The sequence below is a fragment of the Heteronotia binoei genome, chromosome 3 (genome assembly GCF_032191835.1).
Source record: "Heteronotia binoei isolate CCM8104 ecotype False Entrance Well chromosome 3, APGP_CSIRO_Hbin_v1, whole genome shotgun sequence".
NCBI lineage: Eukaryota > Metazoa > Chordata > Lepidosauria > Squamata > Gekkonidae > Heteronotia > Heteronotia binoei.
In genome coordinates, this window is record NC_083225.1 from 187,431,777 (window position 1) to 187,444,202 (window position 12,426).

General features: G+C 48.9%; 1 protein-coding gene across 5 annotated transcripts in view; it reads left to right on the plus strand.

Moving 5' to 3' along the window:
- Positions 1–12,426, plus strand: part of TENM4 (teneurin transmembrane protein 4) — a 792,728-nt gene that overhangs the window by 735,156 nt on the left and 45,146 nt on the right. For all 5 annotated transcript variants that reach the window (XM_060235003.1, XM_060235004.1, XM_060235005.1 and 2 more), the window contains one exon: positions 10,201–11,078. In XM_060235003.1, the coding sequence (XP_060090986.1) occupies positions 10,201–11,078 (878 nt within the window). The remainder of the gene's footprint in view (positions 1–10,200; positions 11,079–12,426) is intronic.

Sequence of the window (12,426 nt, forward strand, 5' to 3'; positions counted from 1 at the left end):
TGCCAATGGTTAGGGAAAGGCAGCAACCATCCATCAGCGTTAAGCTTACTACAGCCTAGGACGGTGATACTGATACAGCCTACAACAGAGCCACATGTGACTTGTTGGCGTGCCACCTCTGGCTACAGCTGCCAGTCCCCCACTAGAGGAAGGTGGTCTCCTGGGCCCTGACCTTGACACCGATTTGCTGGCTGACCGAACGGGCGTTGGGGTAGGCCTAGCTCAGCACTAGAGACATGGCGACGTCACTTCCTGTGCAATCTGGAAGTGACATCATTGCCTCACTAGTGACGCAGGGATGCTTTGGTGTTTGAGCAAAAACTCCACGGTGGAATCTTTTTCTACCATAGAATTTTTTGCCCAAGTATCAAAACATCCTCAGGTTGATAGTGATGTTGAGACACCAGACTAGGCCTTCCCTGCTGTTGGTAAGTGCCCCTCGCTGTGGTGTAATGAGAGTCAATGTGGTGTGGTGGTTGAGAGTGGGGACTAATTCGGAGAACCAGGTTTGAGTCCCCGCTCCTCCATATTCACCCAGCTGGGTGACCTTGGATCAGTCACAGTTCTCTCAGAGCTCTCTCAGCCCCACCTACCTCACAGGGTATCTGTTGTGGGGAGGAGAAGGGAAGGCGATATAAGCTACTCTGAGACTCCTTTGGGTAGTGAAAACCGGGGTAAAACCAACTGTCCTTCTATCCCACCGTCTGCCAGTGATCACAAGATCACTGCCAACCCTACCCGTGTCTCTTCTGAGTGCTGTTCCCCAATGTGTTGCCTGTCTCTTGTTTCAGGAAAACAGGCAAGGACCTATCCCATTTTGAAACAGCCACCAGGAGTAGTAGAAGATGATATTGGATTTATATCCCGCCCTCCACTCTGAATCTCAGTGTCTCGGAGCATCTCACAATCTCCTTTCCCTTCCTCCCCCACAACAGACACCCTGGGAGGTGGGTGGGGCTGAGAGATCTCTGACAGAAGCTGTCCTTTCAAGGAGAACTCCTGTCAGAGCTATGGCTGACCCAAGGCTATTCCAGCAGATGCAAGTGGAGGAGTAGGGAATCAAACCCGGTTCTCCCAGATAAGAGAGCTCTGGCTGACCCAAGGCCATTCCAGCAGCTGCAAGTGGAGGAGTGGGGAATCAAACCCGGTTCTCCCAGATAAGAGAGCTCTGGCTGACCCAAGGCCATTCCAGCAGGTGCAAGTGGAGGAGGGGGGAATCAAACCCGGTTCTCCCAGATAAGAGAGCTATGGCTGACCCAAGGCCATTCCAGCAGGTGCAAGTGGAGGAGTGGGGAATCAAACCCGGTTCTCCCAGAGAAGAGAGCTCTGGCTGACCCAAAGCCATTCCAGCAGGTGCAAGTGGAGGAGTGGGGAATCAAACCCGGTTCTCCCAGATAAGAGAGCTCTGGCTGACTCAAGGCCATTCCAGCAGCTGCAAGTGGAGGAGTGGGGAATCAAACCCAGTTCTCCCAGATAAGAGTCCATTCCAGCAGCTGCAAGTGGAGGAGTGGGGAATCAAACCCAGTTCTCCCAGATAAGAGTCCATTCCAGCAGCTGCAAGTGGAGGAATGAGGAATCAAACCTGGTTCTCCCAGATTAAAAGTTCTCACACTTAACTACTACATCAAACTATAAGCCTCCTTGAGTTACAAGCTTCTTGCCAGCAGTGGAAGTAAATGAGGCTGTTTTGGTTGATAGTAAGTACAGATGCGACTGTCCAAAAGCTACAAAGTGAGTACCACTGGCCTAGGATATCCGGAGGAAGCTTATAGCAGAAAAACAGCTGAATCTCAAACTGACTTCAAGTTCTACTAGTTTTCTGTCAAACGCATTTGCAAGTTTGTGAGATCTTTGGCTTCCTTCTTTTCCCCTTCCGTTTGGCAGGGAGGGGGGGGATAGAGAAAATTGGACACAGTGTGGTTTGGGGAGGGGGTACCGATTCAAATTAATATCTCAGAAGCATTCCGCTCTGCCCGAATTATCAACAGCAGGGGGGGGAACGAAGGATCTTGAATTGCGTCAGATTGCAAAGGGGTTGCGACTCTGGTCGTGCTGGGCTTTTTAAAGTCCTGCTGCTAAAGCTTAAAAAAAAAAAATCATCTGTTTCGACGCTTACATATACTTTGCACCGGGTACACGTAACCGACGCAGCGCAGGGTTTAGTTTTGGGGGGCACCGTCCATCCTGACAGCCAGCCGCAACTCCGGAGACGTCGCCTCTAGATCTGTCAGGGGGTTACACTCCAAATTGTTCTTTGAATGGCTCCAGGCATAGTAGCTCTGTTTTGCAAAACCAGAACTCCTGGCTGGAAACCTTGAATGCTGTTAGTTAAGCACAATGGAAGTCTGTGGGGTTTTTGTTTTTGCAACCGCTCATATAATTCCCACACTCCCACCTGGCACCTGCTCTTTCGCTTCCTCCTCCCCCTTCCTCTTGGAAAGATTGCTCCCGCTTTTTTGCAGCAAACTACCCTACCGTCCATCATTCACGATCAGAGTAAAAATTACAGGGCGAGAAAGGCCAGCTGCCTTCCGGACCAGAAGTAAACTCTGATTGTCAGCCCGCTGTGGTTTCTCTCGGGACAGGCGAGAACCCAATATAGACATAGTCAGGGATGTCAAACATGCGGTTCAGGGGCCGAATGAGGCCACCGGAAGGCTCCTATCAGGCCCCCGAGCAACTGGCTGCCATCTGCTTCCTTCTCCGTATATCTTGCTTCCTTCTGCATCACAGCTTGCTTTGCCAGGCTTGCTCAATTGCACAGGAGCTACAGATCAAAACCTCAGTTTTCTCCATTAGCTGAGGCTCCTCCCTTGGGAGGAAGGGGGGGGAGGAATAGCTTGCTTTGCTAGGCTCTCTCAATTGCACAGCGGAGCTACTGAGCCAAGCCTCTCTTTCTTCTATTGGCTGAGGCTCTCCCTCCCCAGCCCGCTGGGGAAGGAAGGAAAGAGCCAGAGCTTCCTTTGCCCAGTTCCCTGGATCCCATGGGAAAAATACAAAGAAAGCATCTTTAAAACCAATGAGCGCTAACGTTTTAAGCATGTTTTAAGTTTTTTAAAAAATGTGTTTGTGTCCTTTATCGAGTTCGTGTCTCCGCTGCCTAATCTTAAATAGGTACACATCTGGCCCAGCCCAACAAGGTCTCATTTATATCACATCCAGCCCTCATAACAAATGAGTTCGACACCCTTGACACAGATACAAGAATTTCTCTGTCCTCCGTGGAGATTTTTTAAAAAAAGATAACTTTATAAAGCACCCATCAAACTTCAGCGCACTGTTCCTTCAGGATGGGATAGGCCAGGCCTTTCTTTTTCAAGCTAGCCCAGGGAATAAGAGAGTAACAGAAACTGGGCAATGGCTTCTATGCGGTCCATAGGCAGGGCAGACCTTAAGGCTGTGGCCCTCACCCGTTTGTTATCCCCCAAGAAATGGCATTCAGATAGGGATGCCAAGTCCAACTCAGAGAATACCTAGGGACTTTGGGGGTGGAGCCAGGAGACTTTCCCATTCCCTAAAATGAATCAAAATACAGCAGAGCAGTTCCCCTGAATAGTCTTCATTTCCTTGTCTCCCAACAGCAGCTGCAATTCCGGTAAGTGAAAGTGAACCCACACAAACAAAGCAGCCAAAATAAACAGAGTTTGCAAGCACACATTTTTGTGATCTCTCTGGGGATTTACGCACAGGAGCTGCTGTATTTCCAACCAGCTTCTTCAGACTTACACAGGAAAATGAAAAGAGAGAGAGGTGGAGTTTTCCTCCATCCCGTAAACAGGTTACTATACAATGGCTGAGGAATCCCACATCCTTATTACGTTCTCAGGAGACAGTACCCAACTCCTAATTCAGCAAGACGTTCTAGACATGAAGCAGCTGACAGAGATGAAGGAGAGAGACTTGCCCCCTTCCTATGTTTTCATTCCATTTATTTATTTAAACCAGGGCTCTTTTTTGTAGCAGGAACTCCTTTGCATATTAGGCCACACACCCCTGATGTAGCCAGTCCTCCTGCTACAAAAAAAAGCCCTGCCTCCGGTTCTTCAAGCCAATTGAATGCGTAGGCAAAAACACATCCCAAAATCCTTTGCACATGGGTTATACGATGCATTCCGCTGCAAACCCAGGTTGCTTCCACAGGCCGTCAGACGCTGCAATACCATTTTGCACCAGTCGTACGGCACTGGATTTTCCTGTTCGGATAAGAGAAACTTTGGCTGCGTGCAGTCGCTGTGACGTGATGATTGTGTAACATCGAGTGATGTGAGGACATAGCCTAGGACTGCAAAAACGTAGCAGCGGCTGAAAGGGAAAGTGGACGAAATGGAGCTGTATCGTATTACACACGCGAGCCAGTGTGGTGTAAAGAGCAGTGGATTCTAATCTGGAGAACTGGGTTTGATTCTCAACTCTTCCCCCATGCAGCCAGCTGAGTGACCTTGGGTCAGTCACAGATCTCTCAGAGCTCTCTAAGCCCCACCTACCTCACAGGCAATGCTCCCTCTAAGCTGCAGAGTCTTGCGAGCAAAAATTCTACCTCATGAGCGACTGGCATTAAAGTTGTGAGCTACTGCATGAATTAGTTTGCTCTAGGGCCGTTTTTCCTGAGCGAAGACAAAAATGCGTGAGCTTAAGGCTAAAAAACTGTGAGCTAGCTCACACTAACTCAGCTCCAAGGGAACACTGCTTACAGGCAATACGAACTCTTCGCTGTGGAGTCTTGTGAGCAAAAATTCTACCTCATGAGCGACTGGCATTAAAGTTGTGAGCTGCTGCATGAATTAGTTTGCTCTGAGGCCATTTTTCCTGAGCTAAGATAAAAGTATGCGAGCTGAAGTCTAAAAAACTGTGAGCTAGCTCACACTAACTCAGCTCCAAGGGAACACTGCTTACAGGCAATACGAACTCTTCGCTGTGGAGTCTTGCGAGCAAAAATTCTACCTCATGAGCTACTTGCATTAAAGTTGTGAGCTACTGCATCAATTAGTTTGCTCTGAGGCCATTTTTCCTGAACTAAGATAAAAATGTGGGAGCTGAAGTCTAAAAAACTGTGAGCTAGCTCACACTAACTGAGCTTAGAGGGAACACTGCTCAAAGGGTGTCTGTTGTGTCCAGGTTGGCAGCCATGTTGGTCTGAAGCAGTAGAACCAGGAGTCAAGCTTTGTTGTGCGGAGATTGCCCATCTCTCCCCCCCCCCCCACCCCAAATCTGCTGGCCACTAGCAGCCCAACCTGCTACAACAGCCTTACAAAGGAAAGGAAATTTAGCTATCCTGTGTAATTAAGGAAACACAAAGAAGGTTAGGCATGATACATTACAGTTTAGGGTTGCCAATCCCCAGGTGGGGGCAGGGGATCCCCCGGTTTGGAGGCCCTCCCCCCGCTTCAGGGTCGTCAGAAAGCAGGGAGAGGGGAGGGAAATGTCTGCTAGGAACTCTATTATTCCCTAGGAAGATTTATTCCCATAGAAAATAATGGAGAATTGATCCGCGGGTATCTGGGCTCTGAGGGAGCTGTTTTTTGAGGTAGAGGCACCAAAATTTCAGTATAGCATCTAGTGCCTCTCCCCAAAATGCCCCCTCCCCCAATTTTCAAAAAGATTGGACCAGGGGGTCCAATTCTATGAGCCCCAAAAGAAGGTGCCCTATCCTTCATTATTTCCTATGGAAGGAAGGCATTGAAAAGGTGTGCCGTCCCTTTAAATGTGATGGCCAGAACTCCCTTTGGAGTTCAATTATGCTTGTCACAGCCTTGATCTTGGCTCCACCCCTAATGTCTCCTGGCTCCACCCCCAAAGTCTCCTGGCTCCACCCCAAAGTCCCCAGATATTTCTTAAATTGGACTTGGCAACCCTATTACAGTTACAGGTAAGCAACCTGTCTTTCTCCCCTTCCCCCTGCCATTCTCCTGATTCCCGAGGGGAATGCCAAACTTTTTAGGCTTTTCCCCAGATTTCTCTAATTCGGCTGCCAGAAAAGGGCATATTTCGGCTTTTTCCCAAGCTAATGTTTACCGAATGCACAGCCCCAGCTCCGAGACTCCTTCAGTTAGCAAAGAGCAGGGTATTAAAAAGCAACTGTTTTTTACATACAAGGGTCTCCCATTTCCTTCTTGTCTTCAGGCAAGCTGTTAAGACATTCATGATAATATCCGCTTGTAATGGAAGAGTGTTCTAAAAAGAAAAACCCAGCTCCTCAGCCGCAGTTTAAAATGTAAGGGGGGACCCTTTCTGTTTCAGCAGACTGCTGGAGACAGAAAGTGCCAAGAGGTCTCTTTAAAAGAACTCCGGCGAGGGAATGATCTTTTCATCCTACGAAGCAGCTCAGAAGGTCTCTTCAGTCAGACCCCCCTCAGGCGGTGAGGGACCAGAAGCTATAAAATATTTAGCCGCCGTTGTTGACAAGAAATTGGTTTTAAGAGGCGGAAGGGAAAGGAAAATTCCCCTGTCGTTTCCGAATAAACTTGACGTTCTTCTCGACGCTAACTCAAGGCTGTGAGTGCAACGCTCACTCCGGAGACCATTGAGAAAGCAGAGAGGAGCATGCATTATTGAAGGGGGGAGGGCGGGAAACCACAAGACTGTTGTGTTTTACCACAGGAAGGGTTAAAGAGGGCCAGGAGGCAAAAAAAAAAAGACACAAATGAGCAACCGTGGCACACTGCTGAGTTCTGTGGAGGAGAGCAAAATTCCTTTAGACTGTAGGGTGGGGAGGGAGGCAAAACAACCCCCTATATTAAAAATAATCTTCCACTTAAAAAAAAAAAAAGCAACGTCAGGAAGAAGAGTACTGATGGAGTCTTCTCACTGACATGCTAGCTTTCAAAGTGTAGCTTTAAAGAATGAAATGAAGGAATTCATTTAATCAGTTTATTTATTTAATCTCAGAGTTGGAAAGGACAATGATGGCCTTCTAGCCCAGCTCCTTGCCAATGCAGGAGCTACAGCTATAACAGAAGACCATAGATGTTTACCCCACCCTTCTCTCTGAATCAGAGTCTCAGAGTGGCTTACAATCTCCATGATCTTCTTCCCCCACAACAGACACCCTGTGAGGTGGGTGGGGCTGAGAGAGCTCTCACAGAAGTGGCCCTTTCAAGGACAACTCCTGTGAGAGCTGTGGCTGACCCAAGGCCATTTCAGCAGCTGTTAAGTGGCCTCTCTGTCCTTTTGTTGGCCCTCCAAAGGAACTGGTTGGCCACTGTGTGAGACAGGATGCTGGATTAGATGGACCACTGGCCTGATCCAGCATGGCTCTTCTGATGTTCTTACGAAGGCCTCGGCCTTTCTGCCTTTTTGATGACCCTCCAGAGGAACTGGTTGGCCACTCTGTGAGACAGGAAGCTGGACTAGATGGACCCTGATTGACTGCCGCAGTGGTGGTTGCAAGCATGTGACTGCTGCCATTTTTCTCCTTGGATCTCTGGCAGAGGAGTTGAGGGAGCGAGAGAAGGAGCCAACCCCCATCACGGCCACTGAGCACTCCCAAGACAGAGACATCAGAAGTCCCTCCTCTCTCTGTCTGTCTGTCTCTCTCTCAGTGTGCATGTATGATGCCATGGCTCTACTTGTTCCGAAAGCAGCAGTAGAATTTGGGGTGGGGAACCCACTGCTCTGGCCTCTTCCTCTCTCCCCCCCCCCCCCCCGCCACACCCCGTAGTTACTATGTGGATTTGGAGTCTTTTCTTTTCTCGTACTGGCAAATCCCAGGTTTGTAGAGGATCTTCCTTCTGGGGTATGGGGAAGATTTCAAAACCTTTTGGGGATGATTTTCTGATCAAACCCGAGATGTAACATTGACCTTTCTTGCCCCAGTTCTTCGTTGATACTTCATTGATACACTTTGATAGTTTACTCCACATCCCAGAATACTGCCCCCCCCCCAAAAAAAATCACTTTTCTCTTTTTGTGTGCAGCAGGACTTTTTTCTAGAAAAAGCCCAGCTGGAACTCATTTGCATATTAGGCTACACCCCCTGACAGCACCATTGTTTCACACTGGGCTTTTGAAGAAGACGACGACGACATTGGATTTATATTCCGCCCTCCACTCAGAGTGGCTCACAATCTCCTTTATCTTCCTCCCCGACAACAAACACCCTGTGAGGTGGGTGGGGCTGAGAGGCTCTCTCAGAAGCTGCCCTTTCAAGGACAACCTCTGCCAGAGCCAAGTCTGACCCAAGGCCATTCCAGCAGGTGCAAGTGGAGAGTGGGGAATCAAACCCGGTTTTCCCAGATAAGAGAGCTCTGGCTAATCCAAGGCCATTCCAGCAGCTGCAAGTGGAGGAGGGGGAATCAAACCCGGATCTCCCAGATAAGACAGCTGTGGCTGACCCAAAGCCATTCCAGCAGCTACAAGTGGAGGAGTGGGGAATCAAACCCAGTTCTCCCAGATAAGAGAGCTCTGGCTGACCCAAGGCCATTCCAGCAAGTGCAGGAGTGGGGAATCAAACCCGGATCTCCCAGATAAGAGAGCTCTGTCTGACCCAAAGCCATTCCAGCAGCTACAAGTGGAGAGTGGGGAATCAAACCCAGTTCTCCCAGATAAGAGAGCTCTGGCTGACCCAAGGCCATTCCAGCAGGTGCAAGTGCAAAAGTGGGGAATCAAACCCAGTTCTCCCAGATAAGAGAGCTCTGGCTAATCCAAGGCCATTCCAGCAGCTGCAAGTGGAGGAGTGGGGAATCAAACCCGGTTCTCCCAGAGAAGAGAGCTCTGGCTGTCCCAAGGCCATTCCAGCAGCTGCAAGTGGAGGAGTGGGGAATCAAACCCGGTTCTCCCAGAGAAGAGAGCTCTGGTTAATCCAAGGCCATTCCAGCAGCTGCAAGTGAAGGAGTGGGGAATCAAACACTTAACCACTACACCATACTGGCTCTTTGCATATTAGGCCACATCTTCTGACACCAAGCCAGCTGGAACTGTGTTCCTGTGTGTTCCTGCTCAAAAAAGCCCTGGTGTGGAGTGATAGGTATATGAATTTGGGATGGTGAGCATTACTGCTCTAGCCCTTTCCTTTCTCCCCTGAGTTTCTTTGTGAATTTGGAGTTTCTTCTTTTTTTCTTGTTGGCAGATCCTGGGTATTTTAAGGAAAGAGGGCCTAGTAGAGGTCTTTCCGCTGTGGTGTGGGATAGATCCCAACATATTGTGTGGGGCACTTTGATCAAACCTGAGATGTAACGTTGACCTTCCCTGCCTTGATTTTCTGTTGACACTTCCCTTGATTGGATAAGTTTTTGTTTTTATGAATCTTATTGTTAAAATGTACTCCACACCCCAGAATATTTCAATTTTTTCCCTTCCCTTTGGTGGAGTGATATGCAGGACTTTTTTTGTAGAAAAAGCCCAGCAGGGATTTATTTGTATATTAGGCCACACCCCCTGACATCTCTGTTGTTTCACACAGAGGTTTTGTAGAAAAAGACCAGCAGGGACTCATTAGAACATAAGAGAAGCCATGTTGGATCAGGCCAATGGCCCATCCAGTCCAACACTCTGTGTCACATAAGAACATAAGAGAAGCCATGTTGGATCAGGCCAATGGCCCATCCAGTCCAACACTCTGTGTCACATAAGAACATAAGAGAAGCCATGTTGGATTAGGGCAATGGCCCATCTAGTCCAACACTCTGTGTCACATAAGAACATAAGAGAAGCCATGTTGGATCAGGCCAATGGCCCATCCAGTCCAACACTCTGTGTCACATAAGAACATAAGAGAAGCCATGTTGGATCAGGCCAGTGGCCCATCCAGTCCAACACTCTGTGTCACATAAGAACATAAGAGAAGCCATGTTGGATCAGGCCAATGGCCCATCCAGTCCAACACTCTGTGTCACATAAGAACAGAAGAGAAGCCTTGTTGGATCAGGCTAGTGGCCCATCCAGTTCAACACTCTGTGTCACATAAGAACAGAAGAGAAGCCATGTTGGATCAGGCCAGTGGCCCATCCAGTTCAACACTCTGTGTCACATAAGAACATAAGAGAAGCCTTGTTGGATCAGGCCAGTGGCCTGGATCGATAGGAGCTTCTCCGCCCAGCCCTGGCTTCTTTCTGACTATGGCCTCTCCTTTAGTCCTGCCCAAACTCAGTGGGGTAAGACAGTACGCGCTCTGTATTCTGCAAGACATTATCATTGCTAAACCAGCATGCAAGAATAGGGTTGGTAGATGCTATCAACAATTTCTTCTTCTTTCCATATTACTAGGTCCGTCTAGAGTGGCCTACTGACCTGGCGGTCAACCCAATGGACAATTCTCTGTACGTCCTCGACAATAACGTTGTCTTGCAAATCTCAGAAAACCACCAAGTGCGCATTGTGGCGGGAAGGCCAATGCACTGCCAGGTCCCAGGTATCGATCACTTCCTCCTCAGTAAGGTGGCTATCCATGCAACCTTGGAATCCGCCACGGCCCTGGCCGTCTCCCACAACGGTGTCCTGTACATCGCAGAGACCGACGAGAAGAAGATTAACCGTATCAGGCAAGTCACCACCAACGGGGAGATCTCTCTGGTGGCCGGCGCTCCGAGCGGCTGCGATTGCAAGAACGACGCCAACTGCGATTGCTTTTCTGGGGACGACGGATATGCCAAGGATGCCAAACTCAACTCCCCGTCATCCCTTGCGGTGTGTGCAGATGGCGAATTGTATGTGGCCGATCTTGGGAACATCCGGATCCGCTTCATCCGGAAGAACAAGCCGTTTCTGAACACCCAGAATTTATACGAGCTGTCTTCCCCTATCGATCAGGAACTGTACTTATTTGACACCAGTGGCAAGCACCTGTTCACCCAGAGTCTCACTACCGGGGACTACCTTTACAACTTTACCTACACGGGAGACGGGGACATAACCCTGATTACGGACAACAATGGTAACTTGGTCAACATCCGGAGAGATTCAACAGGGATGCCGCTCTGGCTGGTCGTGCCAGATGGCCAAGTCTACTGGCTAACCATGGGCACCAACAGCGCACTTAAGAGCGTGACGGCCCAGGGGCATGAAGTGGCCATGATGACCTATCATGGCATCTCTGGTCTCCTGGCTACAAAGAGCAACGAAAATGGGTGGACAACATTTTACGAGTGAGTATCTTGGGGGACTCTGAACCTAACGCCAGACAGCATTTGGTCACCCTGGAACAGATGTCAGTAGGTGGAATTGGCCACTTGGTAAAATCATGTTCATGGCCTAAATTAAGCCCCAGTGTGGATCCTTCTTACCACTGAAAGTTAACAGGGAGGAAGACACTCAAATGAGTCGGGAGTCTCAATCTGCATGTCTGCTGGCTTCCTTGAGCATGGTAGCAATTCCTCAGGCACCCTGTCTAGAAATGAGCCTTGCTTCCCTGTTATCGATAGAAACCATGATAGGCACAAGGAGTACAATCGAAAGCTAATAGCAAAGACCTTCAAATGGGTTGAGAGAGGGTAATTTGCATGCCTTCTTTGGATATGGTAGCCGTTTCTCAGGCTCCCTCTCTAGGCTTACATAAGAATGTAAGAAAAGTCATGTTGGATCAGGCCAGTGGCCCATCCAGTCCAGCACTCTGTGTCACATAAGAACATAAGAGAAGCCATGCTGGATCAGGCCAATGGCCCATCCAGTCCAACACTCTGTGTCACATAAGAACATAAGAGAAGCCATGTTGGATCAGGTCAAAGGCCCATCCAGTCCAACACTCTGTGTCACATAAGAACATAAGAGAAACCATGTTGGATCAGGTCAATGGCCTATCCAATCCAACACTCTGTGTCACACAAGAACATAAGAGAAGCCATGTTGGATCAGGTCAAAGGCCCATCCAGTCCAACACTCTGTGTCACATAAGAACATAAGAGAAACCATGTTGGATCAGGCCAATGGCCTATCCAATCCAACACTCTGTGTCACACAAGAACATAAGAGAAGCCATGTTGGATCAGGCCAAAGGCCCATCCAGTCCAACACTCTGTGTCACATAAGAACATAAGAGAAGCCATGTTGGATCAGGCCAGTGTCCCATCCAATCCAACACTCTGTGTCACACAGTGGCCTATAAAAACAGGTGCCATCAGAAGCCCTCCCACTGTTACCCTCCCCCAAGCACCAAGAATATAGAGCATCACTGCCCCAGACAGAGGCAGTGGCTATTAGCCACCTTGTGGCTAATAGCCACTGATGGACCTCTGCTCCATATGTTTATCCAATTCCCTCTTGAAACTGTCCATGCTTGTAGCAACCACCACCTCCTGTGGCAGTGAATTCCATGTATTAATCACCCCTTGGGTGAGGAAGTACTTCCTTTTATCCATTCTAACCAGACTGCTCAGCAATTTCATGGGGTGCCCACCAGTTCTTGTATTGTGAGAATGGGAGAAAAGGACAAATGCCCCGGGGGACCAACAGATGGCCGCGGTTCCCTTCATCAGGCTAATAATCGCCAGTGATTGC